We start from the raw sequence: 25,374 nt of genomic DNA on the forward strand, positions 1-25,374 counted from the left end.
GCATTTCTTATGCTCCCCCACTAACTTCCAAAATAGAGTATTTTAAAGGAGATGCATCTCACTAACTTCTGATGACTTACACAGGTTTTTCAGAACAATTTTTTTAGCAGTAGGCACAAATCCTCTCTCCTACCCAATTAGCTCCCAGCACTAATCAGGTCGGAGATCATGTGAACTTTAACGGAGAACTTAATAACGTTCAGGGAAGCTCAAAGACTAGGATGCGGTTTCATTACGTATCCACATCTCTACCCTTGGCCATGGCCTTGCCCTCCCCCATTTTCCAGTTACAGCAGTAACCATACCTAAACACCATGATGATTTTATACTGCCTTGCAATTGAGTAAGACCAAAATAATTTTGACTGTTAACCAAGGCAAAGTACTGACACAGTGAAAGGCTGCATTTATACTTGCTATTTCATTTGGTTTTACCATAGTTCCATATGTATAGGTCCACAGTTCCTAGGTACAGATCTGGAGAGGGGCCTTATTAACCTGCATGCAGAGACCACCTTTGGGTAGGGAAGTAGTTCAGATCCGCAGTGTGAAGAGGGATAAGAATCTCACCTTTGTAAGTCTCCTAGAATTAAGACAGAATTTTAACAAAAACTTTTTAAGTTAAAAATAACACAACTAATGCTTTCCTGAAGGCAGAAGAAAGGAACTGAGAAAGAAAGTCCATGCAGGGAAAGTTAAAAAAAAATATGGAAAGCGTTCAGATTTGTTCTCATGATAAATGAGCTCCCTGTGACAGCAGTGAACACCAGCTCTGGCTGTGGGCAGCACGTGCTACTGTTTGCTGGCAGCAGGAGCATAAAGCAGTTGAAGCTCTGAATATATCTGGTTCAATTTTGTGTAAGAGCTCAATTTTTATTGTGATCCCAAATCTGTCAGAGCTTTCTCTCTATGTAACAGTAATAACAGCAACAGTATAACAGATTTGTTAGCTTCAGTCAAATTCTCAGAGATAGAAAGCTGAAATAAAGCACCTGTGGTGGGCTGACCATGACTTGACACCATGTGCCCACCAAAGCTGCTTTGTCACTTTTAAACTGGACATGGGAGAGAAACTATAACAAAAAGCTCATGGGTCAAAACAAGGAGAGAGGATTTTTGTTCTGTGTAATCCAAAGTCACTCTAAAATCTAAACATCTCCTCCTCCCTCCATCACTTAGGTACAGACAGCTACTGCCTCTATATAAAATAAATCATAAATTAGGCCATTAGCTACGCTTTTAAGAATACTGAGAAGTACTCTATCTGTGTTCACAGTAATATAGCTTACAGGACTTTCCCAAAAAGCTTCATCACTGGTAGCCAGCAGAAAACTGAAGTCCTGAAGAACAAGAGAGACAAAAAATGAAGATGAAAAAGCAAATGTGGATATAAACAAAAACTGAGGAAAGGGAAAACAAACCAAGCTAGGAATGAAGGTAATGAAAACGGTCAGGTTAGCAGCCCAGTGAGACGCGGCTAAGTACCGTCCCCAGATGGGAACCTGGGCCTGAGGGCAAAGAAACGAGTTTGGGATCCTGGAAGAACACTCATATTCTGGGTCAGGGTCTTTTGTAATTTATTATCACTCAGAGTCAGCTGCAGTCAGAGTACACTGGGATTAGTAGTGGAAGTTATTTCAGTGAGAAAAGAATGTTTTAAAATGATGGAGGTAGTAAAGGAGAGAATTTCTGAAGTCAGTGAATGGCAACCCCTGCATGAGCAGAACCTGGAAAATCAGATTTCGGTACCAAATTTGTGACTGAGTCCATACATGGGAAAAGCTGCTCACATTACTCCATGACTGTACCAAGTGTCTATGGATTTATATGCAGCACTTAAAAAGCATCAGTAAATGTACTTCAGATGGCACAGGGAATGAGTACAGTTGACTTTCAACACAAGAAATTGGATTTAAAGTCTCTTTTCCCTGTCACTGCCTATTTCTTTAACAGTTTGGGGTTACAACTTAATCCTTGGCTGTTCAGCTAAGGATAATATTTGCCCTAACCTCCTATGTGCCAGGAACCCAAGCGCACCCCTGAAGATTTGGAGGCACAGCAAATGCAGCCATCAGCTAGATTTCAGGGACTACAAAACAAGTGTCAACCTCAGGCTTATGCTGTCTTCTCCTGTTTGCAGTTTCTCTTTTAACCTATGGGGTTTTTGTTTGTTTGTTTGCTTTTAAAAGATTTTTTTCCCCTGCTTCTTTATCCAAATAAGGCTGTTTTCTTTCTCCTACTTTCACACAATTGTTTTTTTCAGGAAAGAGAAAGATAAAAGTATTATTTCTTGTCAGCAAGACTTGTACCTGGGTGACACAGAATTCCTTATTTGGTTAAAACATAGGTTAATGGTGTTAGCTTGCATTCTGCTCTATCAGTCTCTTCTCTTCTGAAGCCATTTCAAAGAGCACAATAGGATTCAGAGCTTCAGCATTTGTTGCTACAGCAGTGAGGATGGATTTGGATGAGTTTCACAGAGAGCTACAAACATGATTCACAACTGCTGCTGACTTAAAAATACATAATCAAATGTTTACATGGGAAGTTTCCAGTTTCCAATAAACAGGTTTTTAAAAAATGGTTGTTTATATTTAGGAACACTTACCGGGAATATCATGTAAGCATGTTTCACGTTGCAGGTCTCTAACACAAAAGCAGAAGCGTTACCATCATCACTTGTTACATTAACCTCAGATCTTACAAGTTAAAAATACTTCTATTTAAAAGTATAGGATAGAAAGCCCAACAATGTTGCAATTTATACATGTGTAGTACAAGCACCTTGGAAGCTGTGAGAAGGCTCCAAGGCTCCCTTCATTCCCTCACTGAACAGTAAGAGTTGTAATTTTGGGGTTTCTGGGCTTACAGTTACTAAGGATACTATTTGCTTGGGTTTTAATTGTAGTGAGAAGAGCTTGTGGAGCCTGTGTAAAAAAGGTCTTTCAGGGCTTTTATAATAAACTTTGCCTCCACCTAAGGAAAAGCATCCCCACAGGAATACATTTATTCCAATTTTTATTTCCAGCCAAAATAACACCATGTCAGTCTTCAGGCGACCTGTGCAAACCACCGTCATAGCCAGTGACACACACTCAAACCCCTCCACCTCCCATTCCAGCACACTGGAGCCACCTGCACACGAGCTCAGGTACCCGGGACCACGTCCTTGAAGGGCAAGCACTGCCACCAGGCACCAGCTACTTGGACCACCAGGTTTTTCTACTTAATGCATTTGAGTATTACTAAGCAGTTTTATAAAAAGGCTGTTAGCTGACTTATATTCAAAGCTTAATAGGGGAATAGGGCTCTAAAATTAGAGAGCTTTCTTTTGTTTTGCTTTTCAAATACAAGTTTATCAGCCTGTAGTGGAACTAGAAACGAGAACGAGCAGTGCCAGAGTTCAAAACATGGAAGGGATCCCCACTCCAGCTCTTATTTGAAACAAACACATCCCAACAGTCCTTTATGCTATATTTGATCAACCTATACATTTCTTGCTTACAGTGTGTGTGAATGGCTGTGGTATGGCTATGAATCCTTTCACGCTGCAGGAGGAGACCAGGAACTTGCAGAGTGCCAGGCAGATTGGGTTTTTCAGTGTACTCTGTGCCCAGGTACACGTGGAAGACACTGCACACCTAGTGCTGCAGGGGAAAACTGCTTCTAACTGAGAAAGAAGACACCAGTGAAACCAGACTGAACAGAGAGAGAAGTGGACAGACGTGCATGGATGAGAGCCACTGTTACTTGTGACTCAGCTTCAGCTTTGGGCCCCTTTCTCTGGTGATGTTCCCTCAACCACCAATTCTCATTTTTGGTCTCCAAAACTGAAATGTAAATACCCCCATTTTGCCTCACCTCTGAATTTTCAGAAGGCTACAGCGAGCAAAACTGCCCTCCTTGCTTCGCCACGAAACTGTTCTGGTTGGGGCAGAATTCCCTGCAGAATGAAGTGACACATACCATGCAGCTCACCTCCGAACACTGGGAAAAACACCAAGAAGCCTGCAGTGTTAAAAAGGAACATTTTATTGCAAGAGATTACAAATCTGGCACTATGGCCAAATGTTTCCATTACATCACAATTGCTACCCATGTATCAGGCAACAGCACCTACAAAGCATGGTGGATTGAAATATCTGAAATCATAATGCAGTCAGCTTTTTTAAATAAGTACCACCCTAAAAAGATTTTTTTTTTAAACAAAGTCAAAACTATATAAACCAATTTTTAAAATATGAAACTGGTGTTTAAGTATCCAGGCATTAACTACTGCGATAAAAAGTGGAAAAGTCTGTTAACCATAGCATTCAACTAAACAGGCTTTGTTCACAGCCCTTAACCATTAAGTTAAAAGCCAGTACACTACTTGCTGTTAATGTTTCCTCATTTGTTCAGCCCAATTTATCTTCTGTAGGTTTTCAGAATCAGGTAGATTTAATGCATAACCCCTCTTTAAAGCACTGCAGGAAACCCGGAACCATAACCAGCTCAGAAAAAACACCACAGTCAAAAAAGCTTTGCAGGAACATGTCTTCCCATCTCAAGCCTGTGACACTGACCTTTGGAACTTTGGATGCTCTTCTCTGAGCCCCAGTTCATAACTCATGTTCCTCCTCTGATCTACTTACCTCAAAGACCTTGCTGATTTCCCCGAGCGTGGCTGAAAAGGCAGAACTTTGTGCAGGCACACAGCTCAAACACAAACCGTGTGGCCCAGGACCGGCACCGACAGTGCCCATCTCTGGCACACCCGGCCCTCGCTCTCCTTCCCCCACAGCTCCTGGTACCTATCACTGCTCAGTGCTTCCTCTCCATCAAGGAGTCAGCAGCTCATTTCCTGACACTGCTGGCTGGGTAAGGCGTGCCCTGAGGAAGCAGAAGTTGGATCTGTGGGCAGAGCCGGACCGCCTCAGCTCACGGGAACAGTGCACCTCACACAGGTCATCCAACCCACGTGCGGCAGGACACGGCAAACAGAAGTAAATGCCCGGGGTCTCTGTAAGCCAACACGTGTTGTCTGCTTGCCTCCACTTTCCACGCATGGAGCCTGAACACACTACCATGGGCACTTTAAAATCATCTTTCCAACATTCTGCAGAAACATCTTTTCAAGGAACGCAACAGAGTTTTAATTTTTGAATATAATTTGGAAATATCACTGCGATTAGGGAATATAGGTAATCATTTTACAAAAAGTGTATGGGGTGGTCTTCTACAATTTCCAAGGCTTCTCTAAGCATTCTGAAAATTCTTTTGTAATTTTCCTGAGGTTACTACTTAAGAGACCTTTACCAGAAACTAGGATAACTTCAGAAACAAGTAAGACTGTGATAAAGAACCAAAACCAACCAAACAAAAATCACTGCACCACTGCAGCCTTTACCCCAAAGCAATCTAAGTCAACCTGAACAGACTAACACTTGTGTTTCTATGTGCAACTCTGGAAGTCCAGCTCTTTAGCACAGACTGCCACAGAGACTCTCAAGCCACAGAACATGAGTTTGGTATCACGAAGCAACTGATTTAATTTACCCTCTTCTCAGAGGGTAAATTAATCACATTATTCAGAATTTCTGTAAGTCCAGAAAGGGGCATTTATATTTCCTTAATGTAGTGACAGAAGACCTGTATTTCCAAACAACAGAAACCAAGAAAATTAACAGCCCGACTAGAGGCTAAAGACACCTAAGAGTACTCTGATTTTTTATTTGTAAAGTTAATTTAGTTTGTATCAACCATATATGCAATTAATTCAATAATCAGAACAGTTCTAGAACTTCTGCATATATTTCAAACTATATTGCAAGGATCTGATGCAAGTCAGGCATACAGCTCCAGTGCACCCACTCAGCCTGTCAGTGAAAACTCTGCTCCTCATCAATATAATCTCATTTTGGAAACTTATCAGCCCTAGAGCTCCCTGCTCTTCACACAACCTTGCATTTTAGCGTTACACAAAGCAGCTCACTATTGGGGTTTAATGAATTAAATAGAATGAACTAGGGTTTGATTATTATTATTATTAATCTAGTAAGAGTTTTTTTGCTAACGCAAAATTCCGCACGGTATGGCTTCACCTTACAAGCATTCTTAACAATACTACATAAATATCATTTGCACTTCATTGATTTGCTCATTTGTTAAACAGCCACAAAATATGGTGCTCTCACAAGCACTTTTTTTGGTGAGAAGGGTAAACAAGCACTCTATTAAAGCATTATAAACATTCAAGGTGATTTGATCACTTCCCTCTATTTGCTTCAACACACTGCTTCAAATCTTCCATTTTCACAGCGTATAAAAAAATCCCACAAGCATCCACAAATTCAGAAATTTGTTAGTCTGCATACACATAATTTGTCTGCAATATACTTCAACATCCCAGTTATCTTTTCTAAAATCTCTAAAGTATTTTTTCCTCTGGCCTTTAAATGTAACAATGTAGATTTTCCAGTTATAAGAGAATAAATTCTGACAAGAAAGCTAAACTTCGCTATAGCAATTTGTACAGTTAAACACCTGATAGCACTAATTTAATGACAGCCTTGAAGAGTTAGGATGGCCATATCTGAGAACTCTGTCCTGTAGAGCTGTGCATTTTCAGCCCATCTATTTTATCAGAACATTAACAAGCCTCATGTGTTAACTCTAAACTCTGTGCACCCAGGAAGACACACATTTATTTGTATTTTCCACCAATCAAATGTAATGTGCCTGTGAACAATTCAGTTTATTGCAAGTAAATGTACTTTTACTTAAGATCATGTGAAGATTCTAATCTCAAGCAAGACAAATCAATTTCACAAACTTAATTCACACAATGCAAATAAATGCTTCACATTATAGACATTTAGATTTTCTTTAAACCTTTTTATTTAGAGATTTTTCTGGTAAGGAGATATACCATAGGAAAGCAATTTCACTGGCAGTGAGGTATGTATATACTCTACCAAAATACTCCTCTTGCTTTAACTGCTTTTAACTTTATTTACATATAAAGAAAATATCAATGCATATCCTTGGCTTAACTACAGTATGTTACCCTATATGAGTAAAATGAAATGTTACTTGCATACAAAATTGATTTGTAGAGGAATCTAATTTGATTTAAACAAAAATCATGTTTTGAAGACAGTTTAAATGAACAAACACAAGTCATCATGACCAAGACACCTGCACCATATTTCCATCCTCACAGCACATTTATTTCAATAATTCTGTAAGTAGGTCCTTAGCATGAGCATAGTGTTACAGTTTTCATACATATAATCACATCCAAAACAAGCTCTAAAATTTAAGTTGTAAACATTCTCTTCATATGTAGAAACAATTCAATCTGTGTTCGAATTTTCTAAAATGATCAACCTTTTAAACAGAATTATAAATGAAAAGTCTACTCTAACTGTGTAGTGAGCAATGCTTATTAGTACATTTCTACAGTGTTAAATAAAATAGTAGAGGCAAACTTCTGTAAGCAAGTCAGACTTTAAGTAAATCATCATAAAAGTAACAAACTTGTTAACAAAAAGATGCTTTGTAATAAAGAAAGTTGGATTGAATCTACTATGATACAAAAACATAAGGGTAAATACCATCTTTGTTGACAAGTAGGAGGTAGCATGGATGCACCACTTTATTGTCAGTGAGAAATGCAACTGAAGTAAAGAATATTTCCTTACCACAAATTTCCAGTATTATGTACATATTTCTCTTAGAAATTTGTTTAAACAAGTTTCCCTCCACTTTTTAGTACAAAAAGCCTCATGTGATTTAAAAAAAACACTTACACACCTAGATAGAATAGTACTAATTGCCCTATTGGAACGAAACAGTCTCTTGAACTATGAGTTACATGGTATTTAATGCCCTAAGTTGAGTAAATTGTATTAGCAGTTCTTGGTATTATACAAAACACTACATACATACAAACAAAATATAATAGTATCTTATTTTACTATGTAATTCTTTTTGGAATAAACAGAGCCTTGATTTGGGTAACACTGAAGAGAACGTGGTTTCTTTGTTTTATTAAAATCTGTCTTTTAAGTACCCATGTGCAACAATTTAAAAATGGCTGCCATACATATAATGGTCTTGTATTGATAGTGAACACAGTAACTGACAAAAACATAATAAACCTTAAAAACACATCTTCCACCCTATATAAAATATAAAGACTACTTACTGTAACTGTTAAGTATTCAATTTATTTTGATGTTACTGTAATCCTCCTCTATTTTTCTGTCTTTAGCATTTATAAACATAATTTAGTGTAGCAATTTATTTTAAAAAATGATGAAGTATTTCAAATTTACACCCAATTAAAATTTAAAATGTTTCCTTGTTCTATGATGCTGCTTCTGCCATCAGTAAAGAAAATGAAGTTTCAGTAATTGAAGCAGGCTTTTTAAGTAGTGATGTGACTTCAACCATGCCAGCTCCAGTCCGTGGAAGATTTGCGTTGACAATGTGTCGCTGCAAGTGCTTTATCCAGTCTTCTTGAACAGACAGAGGTCCTCGAAAGACCAGACCACAAAACCTATGCAAATATTAAAATTAATCCATCAAGATATATCTAGCTCTACTGAAAAATTATAAAAGACAGACAATAAGTGAAAAGTCTTAATTTTCTTGAAGTTTATTTCTACATATTTTAGCTGAAAAATGTAGTAATTGAGTTCATTAGTAGTAACTGTGAGCACAAAACCCTGCAGTTTATACAACTCACACTCACATTTTTAACACTAGCAATAACAATCTGTTCTTATGTAAGGTTTCTTTTGAAGGACAGAATATTACTTAGACATGACCAGTAAGATTTTAGCTAGAGAAGCAAGTGGCAATCACCCGAGTATGACAGGATCAAATCCTCTTGTCCAAATTAACGAAAATAGGCAATTGTTTACCCTCCATATTATTCAGTTTAATCACAAACATTTATGAGACACAATCCTATATCTTTTTATGACTAAAATTAATAACCTCTTAATAATGTGTTCTTTCAATGAAAATAACACTATATACCTGCATCTGAGTATGTAAACTTCATCAGCACTATGAGGTAACGGCAGCATTTTCTTCTTGCTTCCAGATCTTGACCTTGACTTCTTTTGCTTACAGTCTAAAGCTAAGAAGAGAAATTTCCATATGTGAAAGTAATACTTCAATAAGTGTTAACCAAACAGAGATATTCAGTAAGTATTCCCTATAGCAGTAGTGAAAAGATATCTACCTCCTTGTTATTCTACATTTAATTATAATGTAAATCCAAAACAATTACAGTGTATGCTAAGAAACATACTGACAAAACACATGAAGCTAATTTTTTTAGTTTAGCACAGTGCTTGTTCTTTGAAAGACTAGATAATTGACATTCAGCATTAAACTGTTTTAGTATCAGGAAGCACCTACAAACCAATTGCAGAATTATACAGAAGCAAAGCACCATTGGAAATTCCCTTTCATGAATAAAATGCTGTCAAAATCTCCAACTTGTTTTGTAGTTCAAGTACCATCATAAGACCACTCACGTTCAACCAAGTTACAACTTCATAAAGTTGTAGCTTTCAGCTATTACAATCATGAATTTCTAGTTTGAATAGAACACCTATTTCAACATCAAGTAAAAATCTGTCCTTTTGTTCTAAGAATTTCAAATGAAGCTTCCCCCTCGCTCCTGTCTGAATTCTAGTGCAGCTTACAAAAAGTATGTATTAGTCCGTAGCAGTGGGAGTTCTTATTAGGACAATCAACAGAGATGGCAAGACCACTTTTTAAATTCAGTCTAAGCATTTGAAACTACGTATGAAAATAATGTGTGAGAACAGGAAATGCATAGCAAATGTGTTCAGTTAGCTTTGAGGTCTGTACCTCCTATAAACAGATGTAATGGGAATCTGTAACAAAATCTGGCCATTCTAAGAAGCAGCCAAAGTGGGGGATGAGTAGATTAAACTGAGTTAATATTGTTATGATGAAAACAGCTGATAAAGCTCAAGAAGTTTGTGATTGCTTGAACTGAGAAGTATATCTAGCTACACTCTTCCAAAACAAGACACCAACAATAAAACTATAACACAAATACCTTTTGTAAACAACCAGTTACACCACTTCATCAAAAACTCCACAAAAACTGGAAAGACAGCACCAGGTGGTATTCTTGATACCAAGAAGGTATAATGCTACACTACTGAAGTATCTTAACAGTAAAATTAAAAAAAAAATTGTTACACTTGTCTAAAGTTTTAGCTCCTATAATATAAAACAGAAGAATTAACCTCTTAGTATTCTGAAGCATAAGGCAAGGCAAAACACGTTGATTTAAAGAACACAGGTCTTGACTGCAACCTTCATTTTTCTCATTTCCTCCAAAGGAACACCTCTCAAGCTTTTACCCTGTAGCCCAAGCTTTTAACTTGGCAGATATACCAGACATTCCCCAGTTCCATCCCCAGATTTAAAGATTCCTACAGTATCTAAAATTTTAGAATGAATTTCTGAGATTTGAAGGTATCAGAGAACCAATAAAATAAATTGAAAGCAGATACCAAACTAAAGAGACTTCCTTCAGACCAAAATCAGGAAAACGAGGCTTAACAGCATTTTTTTTCTGACAGCAACAACGAAAGCAGTCTGGATATAGAGGCAGTAACCCAAGGTGGCGAGGGGGGGGGAGAGAGAAATGGCCAAGATAACTTCTGGAAAATTGTTAAGGATTTTTTAATACTTTATTCTCTCACCAAAAGCATATTCTTCGTTTAATTAGGAAGAAAAAAGATAATCATTCAGGCTGTAGGAACTACCAAATAGTATAAATATTTTACATACCGCGACTTCAGTAACAACATCATCAGAAACGTAAGCAGATAAAATACTGGAACCCAGACACCCATGCTCTGAAGAGAACTATTTGTGTGAGGGGCGACTTATGTGAAGCAGTTATTACAGCAAAAGCTTTGCCTTTGATGATTTTGCAGAACATCATGGGAAGAAGGGAAACAGAAATCAGTATTATCCAAATGCAAACACTTCCATGAGTCGTATCTGAGGACAGTTAGCTGATATAAGTTGATATCAGTAAAATAAAAGAAGCAGTAGATAACAGACTACTAGCGGGGCCAACCTGCATTTTAAACAAGAACTGGTTGATTTCCTTCATGTTGGCAAAGACATTTATTCCCATAAAGAAATTTGATCCTACTCACACATCTAGAGCATTTCTCTTTCTTTTTAGACCTGGATTAGTCTTCTGCAACAGAGTTCCTGAAACCTAATGGGTTTGTGTGTGTGTATAATCTAGTAAGAAAAAATCCCCTCTGAACTACTGTGCAACCAAACAGCAACAATGACAGAAACTGCCATAATGTACCAGAAGAGGTAGTTTCTGCTTCCTTGAAAGGTACCTTTTCCATGAACATTGAGAAAACAAGAAAAACAAAAGGATGGGCATCTTCTCTGAGTCATTTATGATGGAGGCTCTAGATAGAGGAATTACAAAAGAAAGGGCAGAAAATATCACAGTAAATGACATCAAGAAAAAAAGATTCAGATTACTCAATGCATTCTCAGAGCAACTTAGCTACATTAGAAAGTAGATTCGCCCGGATAATAAGCTGTTACAAAAGACAGAAAACACTAAGAATACTGAACCGGTGTTCTGTAAAAAATTTTTTGTTCCTTTTGAGCTAGTAAACATATTCTATCACAGTTTAGGGAGCTCAAAGCAGCACAAGTACATTTTGAACTTACTCCAGTGAAGCTGGAAAGTGAGCAGAGAAAGAGTAACATCTGTGTAAAGCCAAGTGAAAACCATAATTCCAATAGCAGTTATCAGGCACGTGGACCAGTAATTATCACATTAGTTTCATTTTGTCTATCCAGAAAGCAACAAGTTTAAATGAAGTCACATGCACACACTTGAGTAGTCTTGATACGATGCTTACAAGTGGTTGCACGCATCAAGTAAGTCACACAATTGCCTCATCCACTGCCTACCCATAACATAGCCATGTTCTGACCAAAACTCAGCTACTGTACTTCCTACGTCTTTACTGTAACAAAGCATGAACTCCTCAGAAAGTATGCTTTTATTGCTTCCACGAAGACACCAAGGATAATTTAGCTCTGGTAAGCTGCATGGAAACTGCAGCAAATTGCCAGAGAGGCAGGAACTACCCTCCACTACTACTTTGTAGTTACAACAGTTTCCACACTATCATCTTTCATTCTCCATGAAGGCCTACTTCTTTTTGGAAGAAGCCTCCTTCCTTCAAGTTTGGCTACCCAGTGTTTCCCAGTTGCTATTCAAAAAACTTGTAAACAATGAGTCACATCACTTCATCAAACCACTGACACAACATGACAGAGAAGCAACCCATTTAAAACAAAAGACAAACTCCTGGAAGTGCTCAAGTTCAAATTCAGAGCACATCATTTAGAAAAATATGTGTTAGGTAAAACGGCTGCATATAAAAATGTTCTTTACCTCTGTGGCCACTTATCAAGAAACACTACAAGCACTGAGAGATAGGAGGTTTAAATGAGCATGCCTAAGACAACATGAATTAGGTAGGTGACAGCTGGAGGCCCTTCATGCTAAGACATTCGGTCTGCAGTTCAAAATTAAAATGCTCTGCTTCCTGATGTCCACCAACATGGAAAGTTTCTTACTTCAGGAAGACTAGACCTGAGTCTTTTAATCAGACTTTATGAATTTTGTCATAAGCTAACACAAGTTGAATAATTGCACACATGAAGGGAGCTAATTAACCACTTGAAAACTGCCAATTAAAAAGTAAAAAATAATGAATTATCTTTCTTGTACATTTAGTCACTAATTTTTCAAATTCAATCACTCGCTATCTATCCTCATCATTACTGCACAGTAAAGTGCATTAAAAAAACCTCTCCAGTAATGTGCTCCCTGAAGGATTTTATAGGATGATGAAAATTAGCTCATTGTGATGGCTGATTGTTTGTAACTGTAACCGCACAGAATAAAGATACGCAAAGCCAGTGGACCTCAGATTTCTGCTGTAGCTGGATATGCTTCCACCACAAACTTCCCAAAGCAATATTTGAAATTATTTGGATGTGTAGTGGCCTCGTGAACTGCTACCTCGGTCACACTGTTGGCTTGAAGGCCAGACTTCTTGTTCTGTACTTTACTGTTCCCTCCTGAATTTCTGAAGAAGAAGTCTCCATCTGCAGAAGCAACTACCAAAGAATAAAGTGGTGATTCCCAGAAGATGACAGCCGGTATGAAGAGACTGGAGTGTGTGAAAAGAGTCAACAAAGAGAAGATGTAAAAAGCCAGAGTGCAAGAGAGTATCAAGAGACTTGGGGAGAGTGGGGCAGGGGGAGGAAGAGGGATCTAGGGAGAAGAAAAGAAAGGAAGCTGAACATACAACTATAACCAAGAAGAGTAAGATGCATTTTGAAGATTTTGTGTTGGTCAGTCCAACACTCTCAAGATAATCAGAAAAAGAAGCAAGTCTGCCACATGCTCTGAGAAACACCAATGTGTGTATTAAAAGGAAATTAGCATCTACTCAAGATGAGCAATTAAATAATTACATTGTTCGAAGTTGGACTGAATAATGAAAAAAGTTCCAGCCAGTCATCTGAAGATGATTATGCAAGCAATAATACAAAAGCGACTATTAAGTGAACCTAGACAGGTATTTGCTATACATGGGATCTGTAATGCATACCTACAGGCACAAATAAGATATAATAAAGACTAACCTCAAACAGCCAACAGTTTAGTAACTTTCACTTCTAGGATGTTTTTCTTGAGTCCATTCTCCAAAACTACCATTAGGTGTAACTATGTCTACTATACTGCTAAAACTGTCAAGTTGCATTTGAAAAAAAAAGAGTAAGATTTAACTAAATATAATCAAATTACTGACTCTGAAGTAGTAGGGCATCTGCTAGAAAAGCAGTATGATAACAGTCAATATCAAAACCACGTGCAAACAAATCAAAAATCTGAGAAGACTAATATGTAAGCTACTGTAGCACTAGGAGAGGTCTCATTGGTGGCATACAGAGATTACTGTATTTCTCTTACTAAACAGTAATGCCTTGATAATTCCCCTAATAATTGCCAAATAAAAAAGTTACAGCATTCATGTTTACACATGATTATTTAATTACAGGAAGATATTGAGAAAAATAATCAACCACTGTGGTTTCTTTTTGGTAGTTACATTTACTTTGAAAGATCTAAGAAAGGTTTCATCAAAACAGAAGAAAGAACCTGTATAAACATATCCTCATTGTCTCCATACAACAGCTGAAGGCCATTGAAGGTTCAGCTGTGGCTGAGGCCAAACTGAAGACATCTTGAAATTGCTCTCAACTGCATTTTTTAATAACAAAACCTGAGGTCTCCCCAAGAACAACACTCATAGCAAAGTTTAAAACTAGTGCATGCTAGTGAAATCTTGCATTAAAATAATTGTCTTACGTTATAAAGTGGAATATCAAATAAAACCACTGTTTAAAAGTATGTTTTCTCATCTACAAGCCTTGCGTTGAGCTTGCTTGAATGAAAAGTCAGGGCGCAAAGTTTACAAACTTCGCAGAGTTACAGCAATATAATGACTAAGTTAATAAAAATATACATTGGTTGCATGTTATAGCTAGAACTTAACATTGACTCTTTAAGTCAATGGTTTCAGCAAAAGGCCTTTATCCATGGTACAGGCCATTTATCTGGCTTAGCTCCAGCTTCTGAGATCAAAAGATTTTCTTTACAAATTTTTGTTTCTAACCTTTCATCGAAGCTCATTTTGTTTCTAACCTAATTTTAAACCAAATTCTAGGTCCAATGATAAAAGACTTGAGTTTTCTTTCAGTTCTTTTTAAAAATGTGGCAACTGTTCTGATGAGAATGTAAATACTTCACTAGCAAAATACACTTCTTAAAGAAAACAAAAATCCCTGAAAGCACCTTAACAAGCTTGCTTCACTCTTCCCATTTAGCAAAAGGGAAGCTATGCACAAACAGCTGGTCCAGGATTCAATCTCTGTGTACTATCCTGTCTGCCACTGTGGCTCTTTCATTGAATTATTAAGTTCTCAATGTGCAATTTAAATAGTATAGCTATTGAAAAATACTTCACCAGTAGGCGTGTAAGAAAAATAACTTACCACAGGGCTAGTATCAAATCAAAGCAGTGGTAAATGAAGTCCACTACCATCACCTTTCTACTGAATAAATATGAAAATTTTCAGAATCATTGACTAAAGACATATTCTCCTACACATTAGACATTATTGCATCTGCTGACTCCTTCTAAATCTGCTTTGTTATAGCATTAATGCAGACCTGGTAGCCACAGGCCCATTTTGTAAAAATATTTCTTTTAGCCTTCTGCAGAGAAAGCCTGCAAATCAGTTTGTCATTCTTAGCATAATGAATTACATTTGCAAATAAAAAAAGGATTATGCATTTTCTAAGAGCATTATGTAAAAGTCTGTGCTTGTTAACACAGAAAAGTGATGGCTGCCCTTCTTAATTACAGAATATTCCAGACTTCATATCTGCCAAATTTCCTCACTATATTGCATCTCTACTCCCCAATTTGCTGTTGTGAAGTCCCACTAATCTCAGCAATAATCCAAGTAAACTCAAAAATTTCCTACAGCCAAGGAAGCTGCAGGCCTCTGGAAACAAATCAAAATATGGTATATTAGATGAATTTCAAAAGGAAGTGTGTTTTAATTAAAAACATTAATAGCAGTGCCAAATGCTGTACTAAACAATGTCAGAGCAGGTAGTTTTTGGGTTGTCAGCCAAACAAGAAATGAAACCAACTACATACGGTATGTTGTTAAAAATATACTAAGTGTAAAATTACTTGCTTTTCCTATTTTACTACATTATTCTTCATAATTATATGTACTAGACTGTAAAAATTACTTGTTGTTTTGTTGCCTTTTTTTTCCCCACTCTTATTTTTGAGATACTTTTAAACACTTCATTAGAAGGCCAATTATCTGGTTTGAAAGTTGTGATATTGCAGGAGAACAAATTTAAGCAACCATCTCTTAGTTTTGCTTACATACCTTAAATGTTGGATCCAAAATCAAAGAGTAAGAATGAAAATCAGACATGAGAGTGGACAACAGCAACATATCTTTTCTTACAAGTTGCTGAAGTTTTATGGCAAATAAACTGTTCACCAGCAGAAGCTTCAAAATTATTTTGAATTAACATATGCTTTTGCCCAGTCTGATGAAGAAAATGTATCATAGACAGACTTGCTTTTACATCTGTAACAAAACATACCTGTCCCAGTCAAAAGTCCAGCACTCTTCTTTCGTGCATAAGCGCGTAAGTGGTTGGACAGGCTAACAGCACTTGTAAACGTCGTATTGCAATGCACACACGTTCTAAGCTTCACAGGCATACCTATCATTCAAAAGAAAACTATAATCCAGTTCTCTCTTCAAAAAATGAAATTCTCAAAGCGTTGTAAAAAGTTTTCTGCAATAAAGATGGTTTAAAATATATTCACTGCATTGACGCAATTGTTTAGTATATTAGAAGGATCCATGTTAACCGTTATTAGTTTTCCACCTGGTGCTTTAAGCCAAACCACGTTATTTGAAAAATAACAGAAAGGAGGCAACTTGAGCCCATTACGCTACTCTGCATTTAATACCAACTACCAAGTTCCTATAGATCTCCACATTATGAAGCTCTAATCCAAAATACAATCCTGCAATTTGAGTAGCACAATTCTGTTGAAAAATCTCAGAGCTTTCACCATTTCCAATAAAGAGAATTTGGAAAGTCAAGTTGACAAAGTGGTAATTAAAAGTGTTTCACCCATAAGACTGAAGAGCTCCATACTAAATTAGTCTGCTGTTGAAGGCTCGGAGAAAAAGGTGGTATAACACACCACTGAACAGCTGTTAGACAAAACGTTTTGTTCAGTGCATTTCTGTTCTTACTTTGGATGTGCAATTGATAACGAAAGTAAATGAAGGCTTTTGCTAAAATCTTTGTGCTAAATCAACGATCAACAAAGCAACATGCTATTTGTCACAGGAAAACAGTGAAACAGTACTGAAGTCCTCACTTACAGACAAAGAAACCATTGTAACTTATCCCCTGCTCACTTCACCATAACGTTTCTCCCTTCATTTTACCACAGATACATTGTTTTGGTCAACTAATATTTCAGGTTCTCTACTAATAAATTATTAGGAGAATAAATAAAAAAGCTAAAACTACTCAGCTGGAAAGCCTCTGTTTGCAGGAAAGAAAGAATGCTATTCTCCAGCAGCCACAGAAGACATGCTGTTTTTCAGGCAAGTTGTAGAAGAAGAATACCTGGTTGGTAAAAACCTTTTAAAAACTAAAACCAGAATTAGAAATATTTGCCATTTTTAGGAAAAATGGAAGATTTTCAACTTTAGGTTAAATATTTTCTTATTCAACTGGCACAGTGCGTTAGTTGTCAAATTCTGTTACCTCAGCCGCAGAAAACTACAGGGCCCCATTCGTATCTGTTAGTACTATGCAAGCATATCTTTATTTTTACTTGGTTGTTCATCACACCAAACAGGTGCTACCTAATACTGAGCAGTAAATATTAAACAGAAAGCAATACACAGTGTCAGGTTTGGCAAGCTATTCCTTGAGCATTTTCAAATCATTAAGCCTGTCAAAGATACACTTCCTTTATTAAGCAATCTCCTGTCTTAAGGGACAACCACAGACGTCCAGAAGACATAAAATATAACTCTGTTCCACTTCTACTATGTCATTTTAGAAAGCCACCTTTGTTAAGAAATTGATTGCCACACTTTTGTAGTCCCCTAAAAGAACTTCCGAGCACATCAGACTGTTGTTTTTATTTGTTTATAGGAAGAAAAGAATATAGGTGAAAAAGTACTAGGCACTGCCAGTTTTACTAACCTGGGTAATAAGAAAAGCAACAGAACAAAAAAAAAAGTCAGGGGTATAAAAATAAGATCCTGCTCCTCAATCTAAAGAATCCTGCACCATTATAAGGTGGTGTCCAAACAAGAAACAGGTAAATGCAAGCTCTACATACACATTAAAAAGGATGTTGTAAGAGTTCCCCAAGACTAGAAATAACTCTTATGTGACAAGTAGGTTAAAAACATCACTCTAAAAGCCTGCTCTATTAGTATACAGAGTAGCTAGGAAGTTGACTGTAGAATTGTTTCATTAGCACAGTCCTCAGCGGAGGGACAATCTAGGTCCTTATCAGTCAGAGGCCGTGCATTAGAAACCTGCTGGCTACAACTGTATTCCAACAAAGCTTGAACCAGCACAGGATAGACAGGCCCTAAGCAAGCATGAGTTTCTCAGAGCAGCCGCAAATTTGCAACAAACAAGAATTAATCTATGTTGTAAGAGTATGTTTGCCTAAAACCATCAAAATTAGTTGACAGTGATTCACCAATTTGCAATATTATAATGGTATCAACAGTTCTGTTAGTTTGAGCAAATGCTGCCTTGCACATATCTCAAAGATTTAAATGTAGTAATTCCCAAACCAGCTGCTTTAATGCCTGAAAACAGGGTTACAAGCCCGAACATTTCAGAACTGTTAGTCCACCAAATATGCAGGGACACTTCAACTTGTTTACTGCAGGATGTGTCTTCTTCCTTACTGAGGCTCACTTTGTGTCCGCTTTGAATTTGTATGCCCAGTCATATGCAGAACAGGAACTATGTTCCATGCAAAAACCCCTCAGTGCTGCTGAGGGGTTTTTTCACTTTAGGAAAAACATGTCAGAAAAATTTGCTGTGCTACCTCTCGCAGTCAAGTGTCCTCTGGAAATGAAACAAGAATTAAATGAACAGAATCCCAAATAAAATACTTTGCACCTGTGTATTTTCTCTGAATTAGAGGATTCTTTGGAAATGTTGTCAAGAAACACCTTCTTACCTGACTGCATAGTCAAGTCCATTTTTTGTGGCTGATACATCAATGGACTGTCTTCATTTAATGGAAGAACACATTTCTGAACAAACCTCTTTCTTGCAGTTTGATTATGAATCTTTTGAGGGGAAATATCAGGATTCCTTTCTTCTCCTAATCTCTTGTTTTTCAGGAGTTCTATCAGTGTAAGTGACTGATTTTTTTTGCCATCATGTAGTACTGCTTTTGTTTCATGACATTCATTTAGGAAACTCAGCCCTTCTTCCTCCGATGCAGACACAGATATATCTTCAGTCTTTAGGCCATTATGGTATGCTTCAAGAGGTATAACATTCTGAGATAAAAAGTCATCATTTGATGCAAATTTCTGAGCAACAAATGGCCTGGGAATAATGCGGCGACTGTTCAAAGCCTTCAGGATTTTTTCATACTTCTCTTCATTTTGCATCATCTCGTTCAGAACACAGATCGGAGACTTGTGTGCATCCCACTTGGTTTTGCCAAGCCTCTTCAGGTGTCCTCGCACATGATTAGACAATCCAATTTTAGTATCGAACCAGCCTCCACAGAGCTGACATGTATGCTCAGAGGAAGTTTCAGATTTTTCAATTGCTACAAAGAAAATAATTATAATGTTTTTTGACAATTATATATAGTTAAACATGACAACAAATCATGAGAGGCTTTACAAGAAGATAAAGCAAGTCTTGTATAGTGCTCAATAAATCCCTTTGTCCCCTTTAATTTGTACCCAAATAATAAAAAAAATCTTACCTTTTCTAACACGTTTAACAGGAGTTCCCGTTCCAGCTCTTTTAAAATGCTGCATTTTGTCACTTGTTGCTATCTGTTCTGGTGAAACAACATGCCGGGCTTCATAGCTTAGTCCAGCTCTGTGAAGATGTCCTCTGACATGATTGGACAAGCCAACACCTGTTTCAAAGGTTGCTGGACAGTATGGGCAGGACTTCTTTTCAAGCGACAAATCAGTCCAGTGGAAAACTGAATTATGCTTTGGCAATGCTGATCCTACATTTTCTAAATTCTGAGGATCATGCAAATCATGCAAGAAGTTACTACCCTCAGCATCTTCATAATACTCAAAATAAAAGCCATCATTCTGCTCATAACCAAGTGAAGATTTATCACCAGCTTCATTATCTTCCATTTTACCTTTGAATATGGGGAATAGGTTTACATGCTCCTGATTAATATCACTGTAAGATTCATCCTCCACAGACTGTGTAGTGTAATCACATAGTTCAACATTATCCCATGAACTTTCATCCTCCGTTTCATAGCTGTCTTTTTTTTCAGCAGAGTTAAGTTTCTGTAAAACAACAACAGTCATTTTATGCAGAAAATCTGGATAGCAATCCAAATCATCTGTAACAGAGCCTTCCCTCTTGGATTCTTTAATCACTCTTTTTACACCTACATGCCTACGATCTTTACAGCCTTCTGCCCTTTTGCAATCAAGGCTATTTGAATCCATGACAAAACAATTATTACGGGGACTACTTGATGAAGAAAATAAACGTAAAGCACTGACAGATTTGGACTCTTCCTTTTTTAAATGCAAAGGATAAGAGTCATTAGATTTTTTAATCATTCTGTAGTTTTCATATCTGTGTCTATATAAATAATTACCACTTTTTTTGGCACTAGCTTTCTGCTTTGCTGCTTGATGAAAACATTTATGTTTTTGGTCAATGCTATTTCTAATCAAAAAGTTCTTGTTTGTAGAATTTAGATTGCACACACTTACAGATGACTGTGAAACGCTTTTCCGAGCCTTCTGTATCCTGTAGGGTCTCTTGTGAAGTTTTGTGAAGTTACTGGACTGTGAAGTAGAGCCAAATGATCTTTTTACATCCTGTTTTAAAGCTGAGTTCTTTGGAAAAGTAGAAGAATGTCTGATCAACTGTTTTGTCCTGCTACCAAAACCTAAAGACTCTTCTATTATGCTGCCTTTTCTCTTCTGTAGTCTAAGATGGCTACCAAAGGGATCAATGCATGATGCTGGATGCAAATATGCCATGTGTTTTTTCAAAATGCTTCTAGCTGAAGTAGCAAATGGACACATCTTACACATATACGTCGATGACTTTCTTGAGGATCCTAAATAGGGATCTTTCAAGGATGCCTTTTTCTGGGTTTTCCTCTGGGATATGTCGCTACCAATAATTGAACATTTGACTACTGCCCCATGAGCAATCCCTCGATGGCATTCCAGTTCATTTTCTGTCACAGCCATGAAATTGCATTCCTCACAGCAGTAATATCTTTTATCTTTTTCATGGGTCTTTGCATGCTGCACAAACGTTTTGGGACAATTGGTACCAAATACACACTGCGGGCATTGTAACCGTGCACTCCTACCCTCATCCTGAAGTTCTTTCAGCTCACGAATTTCTTCCATCAGTTTCTGCCTTCTTTCCTGGTGAATTATCATATGTTTAAGAAGTGAATTACGATCTCGAAATGTCCTTCCGCATTCCCTACATGCGTAAGGCCTGGGGACATTGAGATGTCGGAAATGACTGTTCCCATCTAAATGGTACATCATATGCCTATGCAGATGTTTCTTCTCTCTAAAATTCACATTGCACTTTGTACAGGGATAAAATGATGGTTCATCAGTACTGAAAGTAGATGGTGATTCAGAATCATTCTGTTCACATTTGTTTTTCAAAGTATTGGAAAGAAAAGTGCTAGTGTGAACAGGAGAAGTATCTTCTGCACAATTACTACTGGGACTATAAATGAGCTGCTGGATAGCATCAACAGTTTCCAGCTCTTCATCTGTAGATTCAGGTTTTACTTTACTCAATGAGTATTTCTGTGGTTCTACTATTTGTAGCTCCTCATTCTGCTCTAAGAATTCAACATTTAATAGTTTTGACTTACTAGGAATACAACTGGTATCATCAAAACAGTCTTCAGTATAGCGTGTTATTTTACTAACATCCATTTTCCTTTTTCGCTTTTTTTCTAGCCCTACCTTACAGTGAATGGGAGACTTCTCTATTGTTTCTTCATTTGTCATAAGAAACTGTATAAACTCTTTTTGTGGATCCCAGCTGGGATCACATCCTGATCCAAAACCACCTGTACCTGAGGAAATGCCTGTTAATGTATCAACGCAATCATCTTTTAATAGTAAATTTTTATCATCCTCACAAACTTCTACTTGGCCTACTAAAGTGCTGTCTACACTATTTCCTACTGTTTTCTGTGAATCACAACCAATTGAAGCAGAGGTAGGTAGATTTTTAATGGAATGAGTCAGGTTCTTAGCATGTGCTACATCAGGTAACAAAAATAAAACTTGGTGCTGATTTGATTTCTGTGTTGTACTCTTTGCAGGCAGCTGAAGATCATGAACCACTGTCAAAGTTGAGCAGGAATCTGTGTGATGACCTCCAGGCTGTCCAGTGGTTAATGAAACACTGCCTTTATTCATAATGGAAGTCTTTGTTGAGGTGGAGTGTGAAACTGGTCCATTAACAGCAGTTCCTCTAGACAACATAAAGTTTTCACTAGAAACAGTAGGAGCACCAGTGTGTATAAACAGAGAAGCCTGGCCTCCACTTAAGGCTTTTTCAGATCTGTCCCTTGATAGCTCCTCAGGCAGAGTCAATGTGTTGTTCTTCTGAAACGACGTGTCACTCTCTTGTGGTTTAGGAATGCCACCTTCTTCCTCAGATATGAAATTATCATCACATAGGATTTCTTCTTCTTTAGCACCAGAGACTTCAGTATTTATCTCTAAATCATCCATATTGCTGGTCTGTCCATTAAGTATATTTATACTAAAAAACAAACAAGAAAAGAATCAGGTAATCACAGAAATAAAAAATGGCAATTTTAATTTACAGTTCTTTTCAGGATCACTCTTCTTCACACTGTAATCTAAAAAGATGCTTTGAACTTCTTAAAAACGTATTTTTTATTTAGGATATTAATGACATTTAAAATTAATCAATGAAGCACTTAAAATATACTATTTTTTCTATGCAATATTAATAACCATACAGCAAACTAGTCACTGCCGAGTATCCCAGTTCAAAGAAGCCTGAAGACCTACACACAAACAAGACAGAGAAAATTAGATTGTCAAAACACTGGTGAATACATTCTGCATGTACATAAACACACACTTTACCTTTAGTTGCTTTCTAGAAGTAAAGCATGTAAGGAGGAGAGGCTACACAGACATCTACTAGTAATTTTAGTATGTTTGGTTTTTTTTTTAAACATACTTCCTCTAGCAACTAGGAAACTAAAATAATCTTTATGTTTCTCAAGGTAGCACTTTTTTCAAAGTACTTGCATACAACTGACCTAATGCTACGTGGAAGTCTGCTGGGGTGTTTACTTTGGTATTACAGGATTTCAGAGCATGGCAATAACAGTATCTACTAGTACAGAGAACAACTGCATATAAATTCCCTATGGGAGGCTTTATTTTTCTACAAGTGACTTTTATTCTTACACCAAATTATCCACCCGATGCTTAGCGAGCACAAAGGAGTTGCCTACACATGAAAATCAGCGTGTGACCAACAAGAATGTAAACGTCAGTCTACCCTGCCATTCGCCTCTCATATGGGTCCTAAGAACACAGTGAGCATAAGGCATTAAAACATTCATCTAGGAGCAAGAAACGTCTATCTGCATTTTACGGAAATCACATATTTTATCCTTAAAGAGTACCACTTGCTTTGATGTTCTGGGGGATTTGATTCCTGCCATCACATAGTTCCTGTTACTAATTAACATTTTGAATAGAGCTCAGTTAAAAGGAGTCATTATTTAACTCTCTAAATTAAGATGTTATAACTCACAACTAATATCCATGGCTCCCCGCAATGGTCCTTTATCGAAATCAAGGAAGACCACTCTGGACATCCTTTTTTCCTAAGGAGACAAAACAACCTGGTTAAACACAACCACTTTAATCTTCATATGCCACACTCTAAAGTAAGTCCAGTATTTCTTTTAGTTTTTCAATTCAACATTATGATAGCTATCCACACAATTCAAAGCTAGCTATGGTCTCACGGAAATTCTTTGTTATTGTACTTGTTTTATTTCAAATCAGCAAAAGGACAAAACAAATACTTAACCCCCTTTAAGTCTGTAAAAAACAAACCCTAATGTAAGATGACTTCCTTTGCAGATGAAAGTCATTCTATCTGGAGTAGAAATACAATGAAAAAAATAAGTCATCAAAAAAATATTCCTTTGCTACTCCATCACCGGACTAGCCAATTTAGAAAAATAAAGCAATGCTCATGTCAGAGGCATAATAAATGCTTAAAGTGTGTGAAATATTTTGTTGTATTATTTATCTATAACACACCTTTATGCAAATGTTCTACTAGACAACCCAGTTTCTCATCTTCCCATTTCTTAGATTTTTGCATTTCTTTGCTGTTTTAATATGGGTCATTTTCCACTATAATAACGACTTCCAATAAGATCATATTCAAAGTTATCACCCTAAAATGGTGATAATGCACCACCCAGCAGGAGACTTTACATCACGTACACAAGTTAGAAATGGGCAGTGCAAACATGCACTAAGAATCGGTAATGCAAAAGTCAATTAAAAGAAGTGAAACCTCCAACACATGCACAACAGCTCCAACAATTTGACAACTCAATACTGTAGGCTTTATACAGTCTTAGGCAGCAGAGTATAAAAACATTCACAAAAAGTTTATAAGAAATTGAGTAGGACCATTTTCCCCCTAAGATGTGTGTTTTCCTTGTTTTATTATTGCAAAGGTAGACGAAAGTGTGCTCAGTCAATTTGAGAGCCTGTATTAGCTTTTCTCAACAGGAAGAAACGTTGCTAACGAAGTGGTAAATTCAGTGTTAATGAGTGGCTTCACTGTTACCACCTCTGAGGTAAAACCTTCCATGTTCCAAGTTCCACCCATCTGTTCTGGTGTGAGGGGTTCAGAGGAAGAACAGACGCTTCCCATTTAAAGCAACTTCACTGGTACCCCCTGAACAGCAGGGAGGCAAACTGAGAATATTGTGCTGGTTGGAGACTGCAATCCTCATTATCAGAATGGTTCCTGAAAACTTCTCATGGGTTTACATGATGAAGACAAAACCACACTAATGCTAAATATTAGTGGTAAAGCTTAAGTTAGAAAGGTGGCTAGGACACCCTATGATCACCATTAAACAGAGATTCTCCTCAGAGTTATCATGAGCAGTATCTAAAACATTACCCCATGCAATCCTGTAAGAGACTCCTCTCCATACTGTGTATTTATGGAGATAGTGAACTACTCCATATGGATCTGACTAGAAGTCTATGGTAATACAGCTGTCCCTACAGATTCAGTCTTTGAATCAAGTCTGAAATGCTTATCAATAATATCACTGCTACATTTTAATAATGTCCTGCTAAT

General features: G+C 37.2%; 1 protein-coding gene across 14 annotated transcripts in view; it reads right to left on the reverse strand.

The window, feature by feature from the left end:
- Nucleotides 1-4,015: 4,015 nt before the first annotated feature.
- Nucleotides 4,016-25,374, reverse strand: part of ZNF644 (zinc finger protein 644) — a 76,745-nt gene continuing 55,386 nt past the window's right edge. For 7 of the 14 annotated variants that reach the window (XM_032695855.1, XM_032695856.1, XM_032695851.1 and 4 more), the window contains 5 exons: nucleotides 23,791-23,863; nucleotides 19,715-22,755; nucleotides 18,947-19,552; nucleotides 9,030-9,132; nucleotides 4,016-8,544 (listed from right to left, as the gene is read on the reverse strand). In XM_032695855.1, coding sequence (XP_032551746.1) covers nucleotides 8,352-8,544; nucleotides 9,030-9,132; nucleotides 18,947-19,552; nucleotides 19,715-22,724 — 3,912 coding nt within the window. In that variant the 5' untranslated portion in view covers nucleotides 22,725-22,755; nucleotides 23,791-23,863 and the 3' untranslated portion in view covers nucleotides 4,016-8,351. Of the gene's footprint in view, nucleotides 8,545-9,029; nucleotides 9,133-16,305; nucleotides 16,429-18,668; nucleotides 18,783-18,946; nucleotides 19,553-19,714; nucleotides 22,756-23,763; nucleotides 23,864-24,689; nucleotides 24,822-25,374 lie in introns of those variants that run through there. The other 7 variants (XM_032695861.1, XM_032695858.1, XM_032695862.1 and 4 more) reach the window with 7 other exon arrangements.

The sequence above is a fragment of the Chiroxiphia lanceolata genome, chromosome 9 (assembly GCF_009829145.1).
Source record: "Chiroxiphia lanceolata isolate bChiLan1 chromosome 9, bChiLan1.pri, whole genome shotgun sequence".
NCBI lineage: Eukaryota > Metazoa > Chordata > Aves > Passeriformes > Pipridae > Chiroxiphia > Chiroxiphia lanceolata.